At 39.9% G+C, this 17,602-nt stretch overlaps 1 protein-coding gene across 1 annotated transcript in view; it reads right to left on the reverse strand.

Annotated features, from left to right (window-relative positions):
* LOC113164393 (calsyntenin-2) overlaps positions 1–17,602 on the reverse strand; it is a 189,177-nt gene that overhangs the window by 36,664 nt on the left and 134,911 nt on the right. Inside the window, exons 6-8 of the mRNA XM_026363687.1 lie at positions 10,402–10,587; positions 8,337–8,594; positions 7,688–7,809 (exon numbers count right to left, since the gene is read on the reverse strand). Coding sequence (XP_026219472.1) covers positions 7,688–7,809; positions 8,337–8,594; positions 10,402–10,587 — 566 coding nt within the window. The remainder of the gene's footprint in view (positions 1–7,687; positions 7,810–8,336; positions 8,595–10,401; positions 10,588–17,602) is intronic.

Below are 17,602 nucleotides of genomic sequence, written 5' to 3' on the forward strand. Positions count from 1 at the left end.
TAAAAAATCATATTAGCCCAAAGAAGGAAAACAAAAAAGTTCTTTCCACTGCTCTAGCAGCTACAAATACACATTGGGTATTTCCTTTGTGGTTTTGGCTGTGGTGTTTGAAGAAAACTCACGCTGTGCAACAGCAACAGGTATCGGTATGACACTGGGACAATAACTTTACTGCAAGTAGTACACACATTTTCAGATTAGTTTGCTCGTAATAACTGCTCTACACCTGTAATTTGAATATGTGCAGATATGTCAATGTTGACCATTGCAGAACATGTGACGTCTGTATATGAAAACTTCTCAAAACCTGAGCAAGATTCACTAAGACTGTAAAATTTTAAAGAAAAGTTTGTGTCACCTAGTGATCTGGTGCAGATGCTGCTGAAAAGCAGTAGTAGATGTAGGCATCTTAAATGGTAAAGGTCTGAATTCATTATACGTGCATTCATGTTACTGCATTTGGTTGTTTCATCACATCTCCTGGAGGTAAATTATTAGGTAGGTACTGCATATCTGTACACATTCCTGTAAATGCAGAAAGAGATATCACAATAGAAAAACAGGCCTGACACTGAAGGAATGCAGACATCTGGGGCTGGGAGATGAGTCAGGTAACAGTGGAGACAGAAAAGAAATTGTGCAGCAGCTTCAGCAAGAGGGAAAAAACATGATCCCATAGGTTTTAACTGTCAGTACAAACTAACCAGTGGTGAAAGTTGCCTTAGACCTTTAGCAGAGGAGTGCAAGCAGACAGACGGGGGAGAAACATCATGGTAAGCTTGCCTACTGCCACACACCATCCATCACACACCTTCTCTTGATTACCTAAACCCTGACAACATGTGCATCACAGATACTCCTACGCCAAATTTACCAGCCCTCTACCAGGCTCACTTATTCCTCTGCCTCTCCATCGGTATCTCTTTTTCAATTCATCTCTCTTTCTCATCCTTTTCTATTACCACACTTAAGGTCAGGGTGGGATGTGCACAATAAATCTTCACAGCAGAATCTGACAGCCACCCTCAATACAGGAAGTGCTTTAGCCAGTTGGAGTCAAAAGCTGCAGTGCACATAAACTTTCCCTCTTAAAAACTATTTTGGTAGGCAGAAGGTCTAAGAGGAGAGTTTGGAGAGTGGTATTTGGCCAGAAAGTAAGACAAATTGGTGGGAAAAAAAAAACAAACAAAGAAAGTAAGAGGGAGTAAAGGGCGGAGGGTAAAGAGACAGATTCGCTGGAAGAAGAGGGGATTTGGCAAGCCCATTTTGTTGAGATTAATATGATGAATGGTACAGAACAGGAGCTTTTACTGTGCTGTTATTTTCTTTTATTTGGCTTTTGTGCTCCTTTTACCACAAAGTGATATTATAGGTTTGGCAGTTTCTCAGAAACTCACACACAAACGCCTACGCACACACTGAGGGCATGGAAAGAGCACAACTGCTGTGCAATGCAGGGGGGCTACTGTACACAAAGTACACACAAAACCCTACACACTGCTCAGTGACACAAGAATATATAAAATTTTGTGCACAAATATTTTTACCTTTTCACACACGTGCACATACACACACACACACACACACGCAGACTCTATTTAAACATTCACTATAAATTAGGGATGTACAGTGACCTTTACAGTTGTCTGTGACATCAAAACATCATTTATTAATTCACCTCCACATTGACTCTATTCCTGTACTGTTACTACAATTTAAAATTTGTTTTCAAAAAAACAACAACAATAAAACATTCATGTCATGTTTAATATTCTGCTGCATATCCTTTGCATGCAATGACTGCTTAAAGCATATGATCCACCCTTCTCACCAGCCAAACATCACTGTATACAATAGCAAAACACACACTAGACCATCTATACCAATCTGCACATCACTGATGCTCACCCATGCTACAGTATACACACAAAGTCAGAGTCAGCAAGGTAACAAAAGCCATTGCTTCCCCACCCTGTCATTTAGTGGCCTCTCCAGCATGATTTCCACCTATCTAAGACCGACCTCCGTCTCATAAAGGGGAGGCAATATTACCAAGAGACGGTGAGATGTGCAAGAAATAAAAATGATGAAAAACTGCCTGGAACAGGGTTTTGGAAAGTGTTTTTGTAATAAAGCATGATTTCATTTGAGAAGCAGACTGTGACAGTAGAAGTTGAGAGACTACTCAGCAAAATATGATAAGATAATGTTGTCTGTGATAAATGAGTGATTTCATACAGAGAGGATTGCAATGGCAAAACCTGCCTGCTCCGCTTACGCTGTTTAAATTATTATTTTGCATATAATTACGGCCCCTTAGGGAATTATCTTTTGTGTGCACACTGCCTACCACATCTAGTGGACAAATTGTGTTTCTTCTACCCCTTGCCCCCCTCCATAATATGGTAGATATTGGCACATATGTGTCCCAATAGAAAGACATCACTGACATTCCCTTTGTTGTCCTCATCTTTCATCTTTTCACCTTTTTTTCTCTTTCGATCTCTGTCCTTTGAAGATTTCCTCTGTTTCACCTAACTTGTTTATCCTTTTTTTCCCATTCCCTTAGTTCCTCTGTCCTCTACTTTTTCATTTTTCAGTGGTTATTGATTCCTCCTATCGATAAGATCCTCCACTTGAATACAAACAAGGTCATTTGCATGCCTGCCAATCAATATAAAAAAAAATCCAGGGACAGATGCTCTGCTATTCACAATAAATCAGCTGTTTTGAATGTGAATATGTGCTGTATAGGTACCTGAGAGGGAATGGAGACTGTGATGACAACTGTATTTCAGGGGGATTTGCAGACAGAAGAATTGTACGCTCCACTTGGTGCAATTTTAGAAGCAGAGGGGCATGGATGATCGTGTACAAAGCCTGGTGTAAGTCTCCTGAAGTGCAGTTGTACAGTGGTCACAGTATTTGTGATTAAAGTGGGGAGATCTTCGCCCTGAGCTGAGTAAACAGTGAGATCTTAGTCCTGACCCTGAGCTAGAAAGATGAAACACATGCAGGCAGTTGAAAACAAATATCTACGGGAACTTAATGCTTCAAAGTCAAAAGTGAAATTGTGTATGTGCATGCATGTGGGACAAAAATCAGGGTCGGAATTGTACGCGGCAAAACAGACAGTAAGGACGACCTGTGTATATAATGTGTATGCATGTGCTTGTCATGCTCTTTGGAGCCAGTTGGTGCAACAGCGCTCTATATTTAGCAGGCTCTTTAGTACAAGTCATCTATCATTCAACACAACCCTTCCCATGAGGAGAGAAATGCTGTGTGTGAGTGTATGTGTTACAAAAAAGATGGTATGATAGCAACACAGATAAGGTAAAAGACAGAGAGACAGGCCAAATGTTAGCATTAGGATTTTGGACAAGCTCTTATTAACACTAAATTCCATTTACAGGGTTTGTCTAACATATGGAAAGCTAAATATCTATTTGCCAGCTGTTAAACTTCCTATACTTTCTACATATAACATAAGGCTTTTCTGTGTGATACCATGTTTGTGGCTCAAATTAGCACTGTCTATATTAGCACATTAATTTGGTGCCGAATGGGAGACAGATTCACTTGCTATTATTTCAGCCTGTGCTCTTCATAGCAGGTCTTGAACTAAGAGACCACTCTGTGAATGCATTATGAATCTTTTCTTAGAGACAGATGTTGAAGAGTTTCACAAATTTCTCAAAAACACCTTTTTATCTGACTTCATAATAAAGACAACATCATTTCATAAGCTCATCAGGTAGTACGGTCCCCAAACAGTTTACTAACAAGCAGTTTCTGACAGCAGCAGTCAACAGAAGCACATCAACAATTTGAAAAGGCCAGATGCACAGCATTTTTCAGATTGTGCTCAGGAGATATTTGTTTTCACAATAAGCCTGGACCAGTTAGGAGGCAAATGATGGGGGGATCATGCCAAGTGTGTAAAAAGAAGAGATGCTTTGCCATCGTTTATTGTCATGACAGAGAATGCATTCCAGCATTGTCATGTGCACAATGGATATGATTGAATACTTGCTTAGATTTACACCCACATCTGACGATGGTAAACAGAGCATGTAAATCAGCTGTGACAGACTAAAGTGCTTGAACTGGTATCAAAAACCTTTTCGAATTAATGTTGGTGCTACATGGCATTATCGTTAAAATAATTTACATTTCAATTTATGCACTTTTGTTGAACTAAGAAATATTCAACTGGGAACATTTTAATGTCTTTCTTACTCAAAGCTTTTGGATGTTATGTTATGTTAGAACTAGCTTGTATAATAAGTCAAAAGACCACAAATAGTCACAATGTGAATTAGAAGCTTCTGAGCCATTGTTTCCTGTTTTATCCAGTTAATAGACAGTTTCAATTGATAAAGTGATTGTTCTATTTATTTCCTTCATATTTTCCACAGCTGTCCACCTGTGAAACTGTTTTCCATGAGGTAGCCAAACGTAATGGTGTCACTTTCAGATTCAATTTAGACTCCTGGTGGAAACATAATTTACGACAGATCTCAATTATCCCAGCAGTTATTTTCTCCCTCTATCTGCAGCTGAAATGATTGAGGGGACTTCTCATTGATTTTCTCCTCTTGTCAAACTCTCTCTGCCCTGTCATAGAAGAACATAATGGAGCCTTCTTTCTTACTGCCCACCAACCACTTCCATTGATGTCGCTACATGGGACATGTTAAACTCTGTGGAAACAGGTAAGCAAGCAAACATTACTGACAATTAATATCTACCAGCCTCAAACCGAAATTCTACCTCTCATGGATCTAACTTGTGTCCCACCAGTATTTTGGACGCACTGTTTTAAACTGGTCATTCAAATGATTCACCAAGGTAAATGTAAAGGTCAACAGAAAATTTGAACCTGATCTAAGTGTTTGGCTGTTGTCTGATAAACCCACTGCATGTTGTCTGAGGGTTAGAGTTAGGTATAACCCTATAACCTATATAGTTGTGCTTTCACCCATTAGTGTCCTGTGGCAGATTGCCTCAGGTCAAGAGCGTTCTCACACGGGGAGAAACATCACTTGATTTCAACGAGGGGTGAGGGCATCTATGTAGAGTGTGGGACGTATTATGTGACACAGTGGACATCAAACTCTGAACTTACCAGATATGTCCAGTGCCAGTGCATATCTGAAAGCATCTCGCATGTGGACTTTCTGGTTGTGGGTCATGCTAACTTAGAGCCTTTTCACAGATAAGTAGACAATGCATTTCCAGAAAAATCATGTTTTGAAGCAAGTAAAATTTGAAACATCTATTTAATAAACTAGTAGATTTTTTTTTTATTATAATTAAATTATTCATTAAAGAAAATTTAGAAAAATGTTTGCTGTCAATAACAGTTCAATAACAGCAATTGAAATTGGCCAAGAAAATTGAAACCCCTTGGTCATGTGTCTAAGGAAAGTTTTTTGGACTTTAGTAGTCCACTGTAGTTGTTCTAACACATGCAGGGGCTCCAACATGCCAAAAAAAAAAAAAAAACATAGTCAAGATTGACAGTTTCCTTCTTTGCTCAAGCTCAACACAAAGCTCTTCAATAAAGTCAATAAAAACTTCAGGCCATCTCTCTCAACAAAGCACACAGCACAAATAGCAGGTGCTTAAAAATACAGAATAACACTGAACACAATAGACTTATGCACATAAAGCCACGCTGCCTCAAGCTACAGTCTGTTATTAACAGATAGTAGACTTTTTTCAGCAGGTAGAGCTAATATCTGTTACTATCTTTTACCCCTGGTCCAGTTATTTTATAGCAGCTTGCAATGCCTGATTGGATTGTATGAGAAATTAATTATTCTGTGATAAACCCGTGTGGGCAGAGATTCTAGGAGTTTCTGGGTTGGAGGTATTCAGAGGTTCATTTTGTTGAAAAGACATTAGCCAATGAGGAGGAGGTGGCGACAATGCAAGGGGAGAAAGTCTTAATGAAAGTTTCCTTTCATGCCCGAGGGTTTCAGAGACAACTATTAACGAGGGAGGCAAAGAAAGAGCAGGGAATTCAGAAAAGTGCTCAGAGAAGTCTACAATTTAAAACCCATTGTGTAGCATGTTACAAAAGAATACGTAGCACCAGCACCACACAATGAAGTAGTTCCCAGAAACTTTTATTAATAAAAGAAAATTTAAAAAAAGTCACCAAGTTGAGATCAATCAAAGGCTATTGTTTAACCGAGCACTTAATTGTTTTTGATAAACACAAAAAATAGAAGGTCAACTAATTATGTCAAATTTAAATGACTGCAAATAACAAAAAACTCATGCCTGGTTAAAAATTACTGTTATCTCAGATGCAACAGTTTGAGATTTCCACAGTATTAACTGTCAATATCATGGTTTCAGAGTATACAGTATAACACAGTAATATTGTTATTTGTATAATAATAATAATAATTATTATTATTTCTACAGATGAGCCTTAAATGAATAAAAACAGCAGTTTGGAACTAGTGGTGGTGGACGTAATCACATCCTTTAGGTAAGTATTTAAAGTACCTAATACAAGCTCTGCATGGATGTCACATACATTTACTTTTAAAGTACAAGTACATAAAGGAAAACATCCCGTGTGACTGCTGTTGCTGTATTTGACATCATTAGATTATTATTACTCATACATTAAGGTTTGGGTACAGGCATCTACAGGTTAGATGCTGCTTTCAATAGCATCTGTTTTCAATAGTGGTGATAAGCAAATCTATATAATAACCATCAACTTTCACACCATGGTATACTGTAAACTCTAACTGAACGTCACTCTATTAAAAAACAGAGAACACCTTAGACTGATGTGCCAAAAACTGTTTTGACAGCGAGCAGTGGAGTTTGCAAGACATTTTCAGTTATCTCTACAAAGCTGATAATATATGTGAAATGTGTAAAATGTAACACACAAACCCCTCTATGAACAGAAGGAAAAATGTAGGGTTACATATAAAAACAGACAAGTGACTGATACTGTGTGGGCCTAAAATCTCTCCAGATGATGCCCCACACACGCGATGTGCTGTCAGGAGACTGAGAGACAACCCCTATCATTTTCTCCTGCAAATCAAGACCAGTGATCTGTCTGATCAAATTAGCCCTGAGACCTGCATCTGGATGTCCAGGCTCAGCTGTGTCTCTCTCCTGAATCGAATGTCTTCATTGAGTGAGTGTGAGTCTTGTGAATAAAGGTGATCTGCCTGAACTGGCGTTCTTGAACAGCAAACAGCTGCAGTGTCTCACAAACACGTCCCTGAATCCAAATATCCAACCCTCAAAAACATTTTAGTGTAGACATATGATGAGAACAGACTGAATTTGCTAGATCGCTACAAAAGTATATCTTACACTTCACGGAGTTGTAATTAAAAATGAAAATAGATGATTTCAAACTCATGAGAAACTTGCATACTTTAACACATGGATCATTGGATCAGAGTAGTCATCCAATTTGCATTTAAAAATTTCCAGTCTTGCTCTACTGATGCAACATTTATTTGCCAAAACACTCCCATATCAGGTGTTTTATCTCTGGCTATAGCTGATTCTTTACAGAAATATTTCCATGGCTTTTTTAACCTGGCCCATTACCCAAAGTTGCATTGAGGTATAAAGTGAGACTCAGAAAAAAAGTTTTCTGACTGTCCTGTGTGCCCCAACATCAGCACCGTACCTGCTCCAGTTTCCAATGGAACTCCGCCGGTCTGAATGTGTCCACTTGGGTGAAATCTCTCCTCAGCAGAAACACCAGGCGACAATTATGGACATACAATGAGTAGTGATGACGGTTCATCTCTGTGGAAGTGAGACAGAAATAAAAGAGTTGGCACCTGGGGGAAAAAAAAAAATCACCACACCTACACCTGTCATGTTGAGTGAGTCTGCCATTCGGCTTTATGAAACCTCAGATAAGTGGGACAGCAACATCATATTTGAAGCTAGCCAACTTTTTAAAAGTGGCTTCCCACATTTTTTTATTAGATATTTTTAGAATAAATATATCCTCATTTGTAAAGCATCTTGTCATTTTACTGATAGTGCTCCAAACTAGTTAAATTGGACAGTTTCTTTTCTCACTTCTAAAGCTAAATACTGAAAATGGCCATGTTGCGGCAACATACAGTACTGCAGTAAAAGCACATTTGATGGGGACTGCTTTTAGATGTGAATCAATACACATTTAGGGTTCTAGTTGGTATTTAAGTCAGCAGGATGGTGTTTATGGGACTGACCTAAAATGACCTTTGTCATTTTAATTGTCATCATTTGTTAACAGGTCAACAAATGTCACTTTACTTGCCTTTACCCAGGTTGATACTCACCAGTCTTGTCTGAGTTACAGAGCAGAGTCTCCTTCTCAGCTCTGAGCCCGGGACTGGGCCCATGCTTCATCCATGTCGCTATGGTGAACTGGTCTGTCAGATTCTGGGGTACCACCCAATCTGGGATTTTAGCTGCCTGATGGCCTTCAAACCTGAAGATCAAGTCACTGTCTCTCCCACTGTCAGTCACCAGGGAAGCTGTCCAGTTGGTGGCAGTGCTGGGGGCAGGGAGAAGGTCAGTGCTGCCCGAGGACGCCCCTGGGGTCATAGCCGTGGACACAAATAAGAGGTGTGACAGAGGATGTGTCAATAACAATCATGGCTGATATGGTGTGTATATTGGCCTAACCTTGGCTATGATTACTTATGAGTAAGGCAGATGGCAGGGCTTAATATGTAATCAATGGGCCGAGATGGATAGAGGATGTGGGTATTGATTCATGGAAAATGAAACTGACTTTCAAAAGGAAAGAGATGTGAATCAAATTCAGAACATAGCTCACTACTAAAATGTACCTCTATGGAAACAACAAGGACATACTGACCCGGTGCTATGGCATCATAAAGAGAAAAGACGCGGTGAGGACTTGGTGCTCGGTGTGAACCAGTCAATCACGTGAATTGTTTACAGCTGACAGTTTTGTTACATGATACTATACATCCTGACACACAAATCATTACTGCATTGTACCGAGTCATTCCATTCTTTCTCTTTCTCCCTTTAGAAGTAACTCCATCATTCCTTGGACACAATAATCTCTATATGTTTTGTCCTAAACAATCTTTGTTTTCACACCGTCACCTTGACAAATGTTTTTCTTGTTTTTTTTTTCCCATGTCACTCATATTGCTTCTCTATGTATTTGACGTGCCCTTAGCGATCTATCTCGGCCCCTTTGTGTGACAGTGAAAAATGCAATTCATATGTTTAAACCACATAAATCATTTATGTGCGTATAGGTGGTGATACATCAAAGCAACACAGAAACCATGCTGTTCTGGGAAGAATTGGGCAACGACAGAATTCGCCATGTCTCCCTTGTCCAGGCAAACAATTCCTACATGCATCTGCTCATTAGTGCTAATAACACATTAGCACATTAATTGATGTTTTTCCCTGTCTGTAAAGCTGTTTTTCTCTAACTCGTACTCAGGCCAGTGTCGACATTCTAACTCCAGTAATTAGATTCCCTCAGTAAATAAATACACATCGACTTCTCCTGCACCCAGCTGCAGCCTTCTCTTTGCCCGATGTCTTTGTACATTATCTCAAATTGATTGTGCTTTAAAAAAGCAATTACAATTTATTCTATTCGCTATCAGATAACGATTATGAGGTGCCTGAAAAGGACTCTTTAGTGGTAAACCATGCATAGACTGGGTGCCAGGGGAGGAGAGCAAGGGACGTTATGAATTCAGATGAGCTGGAATGGAGTTGGTGAAGGCCGTTAGTCAAAGATGATGACTCCAGCCCCCCTGCTGGCGGTGCAGTGTGGGCAGGGAGGGGGAGCGAGCGGGCTCAGCTACTGTGCTGCAGCTCTGGGCACTGACACGGCGGCTCGGTTGCTCATCATTCACCGAGGAGGAAGCGTAGATGCATCTGGGGCGGCTAATGCCCTCGCTCTGTCACATCATTAGTGACACAGCTTTAAGTTGCCATTCTGGTGCCTTCATTTAGCACAGGGATTTACCAGGGACACAAGCAGAGATAAGAAAGCAACACAGACTGGGAGCTTTCAGATGTTGGTTTAAAAAGGGCAGTGAAAGGAGCCTCGGGCCCTGTCTGACCCTGGTACACAGAGCATGGACTCAATTGATGCTTTTAGCAGCAGCTTACTTCTAATTCACTGCAGTAACTTTAAGCTTGCCACCTCAGTCTGAAGTCACCTTTGATCAGCCACCTACTGTACTGTATATTCTACATACTAATGGCCACAGTTGCGGCTCTCATACTGCTATATGCCAGAAATACACTCTCAATCTAACCTATTTGTCATTCTGGTCACACAAGAAAGTTTATGACCTGCAAAACAAAATAGACATGTCTGGCTGTTGCAAAACCAACCACAGAGCTTCTGGAGAGATTTCTCTGAATAGGTTTCCCGGTCGCAGCCCTTCCCGATGTGGCTGGTTTGCAGCTCTACTGTAGTCCGCACCGACGACAGCAGCCCACCACACGTCTCAAGGTGCATCTTAGGAAAGAGCTGCTTACTTCCTGTTCCTGGCTCGTAGTCCACTCGTTTATTCCAACCTGAGAAAAGGGAGATAGAGTGATTGTGTTATGAGTAGAAATGATTTGTTGTCTAGGTGGAAACACCAACAGGCTACAGTGTATTATCTGAAATCATATCTCATTTTCACAAGCCTACTTGTTGCTTTTGTTACAGCACATTTTTCGCCTCATTTTGTCAATTTAAGCTACCATCAAAACAGGACTCCATTTCCAATTTTTCACTGTCACTGATATTTCTGGAATCACAACTCAATATCCTTCTGGCAGAATGTGCCCAGCTAATCAAATTGCTGCATTGTTGTTAGAGTGCAGTGCAGTACCTGCATTAGCCGCAAAAGTCATTAAGCTGTCACTGTCTGTCCTGTCAGCTGTGAATTGAGTTTTCTGTCGGTGCAGGCTATTATTTTGTGTGGCAGTGATGTTTTTTCGCTTTTCCCATCATTTTCCCCGGCCGTGGGTGTGATTTGGTGTTTGTCTCTCTCAGAGATAACAAGAGAATGAACTGCAAAATTATGTTGCCTGTTCAGTGGTTTTACGAGTTTAGTTTACAGTGAGCGGATCGCAGTCATTATCGCAGTTTCAAACAGAGCACCCGGCATAGTTGTAAATGCGGTCAAACATACATTTCCTGCATTTGCACAGCCACAATTCTGACAGTCCGGTTACCCTTCTTCCCTCATGTGCCAGCATCATTGCATCATAGCTGTATGAAACCAGTTCTTGAATAGTAAACTACCACCTCAAAAATAAATTGGGCACGCAGCTCTCAACCACTATCCCATCAATGCTGCTACAGACTAAATTCAGTTCCTATCCATCTGTCCATTCATTTGTCTCCTTCTCTTTCAGTCTACCTATATTGGAGGTATAAGCATGAAGCCAAGTTGAATAAGAGGAATATGAAGAGGTCTTTGTTGCCATGAATTTGCCATGTTCTCTACTTCACACTCACTATCCCATGCTCGCGTGCACACACACACAAACACACACACTGCATCTGTTTTGTAGTGATTTACCTCCTCCAAACTGCGATTGCTGTGGGCTTTTATAGCACTGTTACTATGGGATTGTCATTGGCTGTGATCAGAATAGGCACAAACAATGGTCGAGTGTTAAATGAGAACAAAAACACACAATGTGCAAGTGTAAAAAAAAAAAAAATGCTCAAGCTCAAGAGGTTTTTCTGATTTATGCATTTTGGTACCATCCGATAGTGTACAGTGTCAAAACACATAACTGTGACAATAGGAGAGGGATTGCGGTTACTTTTTCACGAGTGCTTCACCATATTCTTCGACTGGATTCCAACATTGTTCCTGACTTAGACGATTAAAAATCTAGATCAATTGGTGCATGTTACTCCTGCTTTTTGCAATTAAAGGAATAGCTTTGTGGGAAATACTTCCATTTGCACTCTCTTCTAGCATTAGGTGAGGTATCATGCGTAAATATCTGATCAATATGAAGCTGGAGCCAAAATACCATTAGTTAAAGACTAAAAAAAAGGATGAGCTTGTATCTCCACATTGGTTGCTTGGCAACATGTTACTTTTGGAAACGTCTGGGTTATGCGTTTCCCCCTATTTTCAGACTTTATGCTAAGGTATCTCCTGCTTCGAATTTTATATCGAACATATTGTTGGTGTGCTTGAGAGTGGTCTTCTAAGGTTACTCTTGGAAAGAAAGTGAAAAAGCACATTTTCTAAAATGTCAAACTGTTGCCCTAAGCAATATAGCAGTTTCCTTGTAAATTCAGATGCATGTACTCTTTTACACTGCAGTGTAAATGTCAGTTAAAGTATTTTGTTATGGTCTAGTAATTGATCTACAGGTAATGTCTCAAAATTAATGCAGCAATGTTCAGATATTACAAACAACTACAAACACGAAAACTACAACCCTACAAATGAAGTAGATTGGAGAAAGGGTAACACCAAACTCCACAGACTGGGAGTCAAATGACCTTTTGAATACTTAGCTTTAACACTGGCTATACATCCGAAGAAGAAGTGCAGAGCATGGTTATGGATGCATGGAAAGGAACGAGTCAACGTGGAAGGGTAAATGAGGGGTAATGGGTTGAGAACATAGCGTGCATATAGATATGTGAGGAAGGGCTGGGCTGAGTGTGGAAGAGGGTGATTAAGGTTTATGGGTAAGACAGCATTAGACATACATGAGAGATAGTAAAAGTTGCTGCCTCTGAGGAGGGATTAAGGTTGTTTCACTCTCATCACCTCTTAATACTTTTTAATCTTATAGAGTGAACACCTGTAGTCTATTTGTCTGGTGGGGGCAGTGACCAGAGTTCACTTATTCTAGTACCTTTAAATGAAGAATATGGAGGTAGGCTGCCTCCTGCCAGAGAACAAAGCACTTATTCATTGTACTCGTTATCATATATTCATATTATATATTCATTATTCAACACTTGTCTGTCTGTCTATGTAAAACTCTAGACAGTGTCTACTTCCTGGATTCTCTTCTCCACCTGAATCGACACCTGCCCATTTTCTGGTGAAGAGGTCTAGTCCCTGAACAGCCTGTCTTCAAAGAAAACATTTAAATCTGCTTTTATACTATAAAAAAAATTAATTTGATAAAGGAGGATAGAAGTCGGTGTTGGCAATGTAAGTAAAGGACATAAAGTGCACCACCTCTAAGTACAACAAGGAGCAGGCTCACTTGTTGGAAGGCAAATGAGTTACAAGGAGCGTGGGTGCAGCATATGATGAAAACCAATCACATGAGTACAGCAGCATATGTTCTTTCACACCCAAGACATTTATTTTTGAAACATGACTCCTCTCTTTGGTCAGACATGAGGTAGGTGGTGTTGAAACAACAAGAATGCACTGCAGTAAAAAATAAAAACTGTTAAGGAAAGGAAAAGAAAATGAAGAGAAATACAGTGCATGCTCACCACAAAGCAAGAACACTTTACACTTCATTTTATAATTTATGTTTAGATAAGGCCCATACAGCCTCATAGCAGTGATACATATTTAACGGTAGCATTTATCTTTGATAATGGGAAACACTGATTCTTTGCCAAAAACCCACTGGACTGTACTGAAGTGTGTTTACAGGGAGGGTAAAAAAAAGAGTAGTTTCTTCAATGATTTGATTTCTCGAGGACAAAGAAAAACACTGTTAAACTTTGATTATATCCTTTTCCTTGTTTGTGTTCTGTCACTGAGGCAAAGGTACTTCTTTTTTTCCCCTGCAGATCTTTAATGTGAAATGTAATGCTCTGCTGTCTGGCTGTTCAGCCTTTGCCAGTTTCACTATATTTATTTAAAGCGAATACATATAGTGCGAGGTTGATTACTGCAGGCATGGATTCAAATTCTGTCCTTAAATAGTCCTTTAAGGTATTTGTACTGTGCTCGCACATTTTAATTTCATTTGAACTTCATAGAGAACCAGCGCCAGTCAAGCATCACTGAATAGCAGATAGCAGTTGATGTCTGTCTTAACAAATTGTAAGACAACGTGCCTCCTTGACTGTCAACCAACTGAACTTTACTTTACATCAGTTTTTAGACCTACAGTACAGTAGAGCTGCCTATTATTACCTTATTTCTTCCAAGTGGCATTGTCTGTTTGACCTTTAAAATTGCTGCAGTTCAGAAACCACGAAACTAAGCCATCATTAAGGTTTTTTTTCCCTGCTACAGTAAATAATTTATTCCTATTAAGGAGCCTCTGTAGGACACTACTGCAGTCACAGGTGCAGTATAAGCACTCATATTCTGACACTACAAACAGCATATACACAGACATACATTCAGGAAGTACATTAAAGAAACACTGACAGGCAGAACTATGAATACATTTGATCCCCACACACACAACACTGATGCACAGGCACAAGAACACACAGGCTTGCAAAAAAAAAAGACCAGTTTTCTTACAAGCAATGTGGGTTTAAGACAAAGCTATTTGGTCTCTATTGAGTTGTGTGCTTGCCTACAGAACCATGAACAGAACTCACACAGCAGGCTCAAGACTTCCTCTTTGTAACTATGAGAGGAAGACAAGAGGCAGCGGAAGCAAGGCAGACATGAAAACAACCACATGGAGCTGGTTCACCAGTGCATGTACAGACCCTTCTCTATAGCTAGGAACATAAAAAGACACTTTTATGTTTGTGTGCGTGTGTGTGTGAGTGTGTGTTTGTATGTGCATGTGTAAGTGAACTGGTGTTTTATATTTGTTTGTAACCTGCATACTGTATGAGAATGCAAGGCTATGTGAGCAAGACTATGATCTTAACATGTAGTGTAATTTAATGTTTTCTATACAGTATTTTATACAGTATAAAGGCCTATGGGACCGGATCGGATCAACTCCAGGGAATGCACATCATAAGGGAATGGAACCACCAGGACTAAAGAGTTGACCGTCCAGCCATAACTGACCAAGCAGACACGTCACCTACAACCAAGAGGTCATTTGTGGTTATAGCTCCAGAGGTCTCTCTGGAGGATTCTCTGCTGTAAGGGCGCCATCTCAGCCATGTGTTCTCAAGCAAATTAAGTTAGTTAGAACAAACGCCTGCCTCCTATATACCACGGGGAAAATAACTGATTTGGAAATATCCTACTGGTGGGTGAAACAGGCTCTAAATACAAGTTAAATAGAAGCGGGAGACAGGGAGGACTCCAAATGCAGCCTGTGCACAGATGTCCCTGAGACATACTAAGACATAACAGCAAGGTGTGAGATTCTAGCAGGCAAGGCTGAGTATGGGCTAAAAGTCAAAAGGTCAAAGTGGGAAACACCTCCAAAGGTCACTGACAATGACCAAGCCAAGAAGGTGTGGCTACCAGATCAGACGTAGAAGAAAAGAAGACGTCTGCCGTGACAGATGTAGCAATCCCAAGAAATAGCAATTGAAGGGAGTGGGAACATGGGAAGCTTGAGAAATACCAAGGGCTGAAAGAAGAGCTGGAGAAGATGGGTTAAGCTGAAATCAACAGTGTCCCCAGTGATATTGGGGAAATCACGAATATGATCAGGGCTCTGCCCCCCAAACTGGGAGGGTGACTCCAGCAGATCTCACACACAGAACATCTGTGGAGAGAAGTTGAGATGGCAGTTCATAGATGCTTTCCATCCAATCTCAGAGTCACAGATCTGTCAGAAAGAATGAAATAATCTAGACACTGAAGTAAGGGTCTGAATAAGATGTAGGAGAATTTATTTAGATTTATTAAATTAGAACAAATTACAAAAATCTCTTACCATTTAATGTTTCATTGAGGGTAACAAAGTGTAGATTATTTGCAGTTTTATCAATTTCAAATAAATTCTAAAACAGACAAAGGTGGAAAAAGTCTTTCTGAAGCCACTAAGAAGATCCATACAAACGTACAGCTTAGGTTAAGCATTCTCCTTCAAATGAAGGGTGTGAAAAGAAGAGAGTGAGAGATGGTAAGGAAAAGAAGATGAATAGAGGTGCTTAAGAAAATGATGCATCATCACACTTTCACGCTGTTCCCTATCTCTGGAGGTTGTGGGACAGTGTGTGTGTGTGTGTGTAATCAGTAAGTTCTCGCATGCTTTTAAATGTGGACGCGCAGGATGATAGGTATGTGAATACTGTGTGTGTATGTGCATGTAAAAATGCTGACACCCATGTTCAAGTAATCGTGTGTTGTGTGTGCGTGTGTGGGGGGGGAGTCATCATTACTCCTCTCAGCTATCAGTGGGAGAGCCCATTTCCATTTAAAAGTGCACTTTGCTCCTCTTTTCCTGCCTTTCGTTCCTTCCCTTTTCCTCTCCACCTCTGTCCTCATCTGTCTCTTTCCACTTCAGAGAGTGCCATCTTCCTGATTTCTCCTCCTTACTTGCTGTCCTTCTCTCACTCTTTTTCCTCAAAATGCCCCAAAAGCATTCACTGTAATGCTTTCATGCATGCTTTTTGTGCTCCATGAAGGAGACGAGGGTCTTTTTTCCTTCCTTGAGTGCATTCTGAGCTCTTGTTTTGTACAAGCACAAGGCTTGAAAAAAGGCTTGTGAAGGTGGGGGCTGACATGACAAAAAGCTGAAAGACAAAACTGAAGGGAATGTGTCTTACTCCATGATGGAACCATGATTTTATATATCTGGATAGAGGAGAATTTCTCAAATGTTTCCAAGTTAAAGAAAGATTTCCCCATTTGTGGCGACTTGTATTACCACATCCGTCAACTTACCAAGAAAATACCTCATACAACATCATGTTAGCAGCACAGCAAATTCTACATGTTGACATTACCTTATAAAGCTGATATGACACTGTGTGCAGAAACATTAGCATTCATCTGGAGTTGTGTTTAGAAGTTCTCCAGCTAGTTGCAAAACCAAAACAACAGGCCGAAAGAGACTAAAGCGCTACAAAGAGACTACAAACCCTCTTTTGTGCATTTCTCACCAAAGTAAAATTACAAAGTCATTTCATTCAGAATGAGACTTTTATTTAAATATTTACAGTGTTGAAAAATTCTTCCAAAATCCAAAACAGATCAGACGTGTAGCTGTCCAACAACAATTTCCCCAATCTTTTCTGTTTTACTTTTGTTGTTTGTTGTTTCACATTGTGTTGATGCTGGACCACACTGTATTCCTTATACTTTTTACTTTGCAAATTAATCTAAATTCTGTAGAATACTGTTGCAACAGTAAAATATATTTCAAATATCGCAGCATAAGTTTTACAGGAAATTACTATGTGAGCACCTGGAGTGACAGAAACATATTTCTATTACAACACGCTGATGAAGTCTATAATGGGATAATTTCTAATGAAATTACGCGCTCATTCTGATGAATTCTGTGGGAAGCCCCCTAAAAGACCCCAATTTCATGTCTAGAATAACTCCAATTTTTTTGTCCCCTTTGAGAATTTACTGAAAATGACAGTTTAATCCCTCGTTTTTAAAGTGGAGACACTGAAACTGTACTGTAAGAAGAAGTAAAAGTGCTTTATCTTCTTATTTCTCCACCTTTATTTTCATCGTGCTCATGATAGTAGCACACTAAACAG

Source organism: Anabas testudineus, chromosome 13 (genome assembly GCF_900324465.2).
Source record: "Anabas testudineus chromosome 13, fAnaTes1.2, whole genome shotgun sequence".
In the NCBI taxonomy this organism is placed as follows: domain Eukaryota; kingdom Metazoa; phylum Chordata; class Actinopteri; order Anabantiformes; family Anabantidae; genus Anabas; species Anabas testudineus.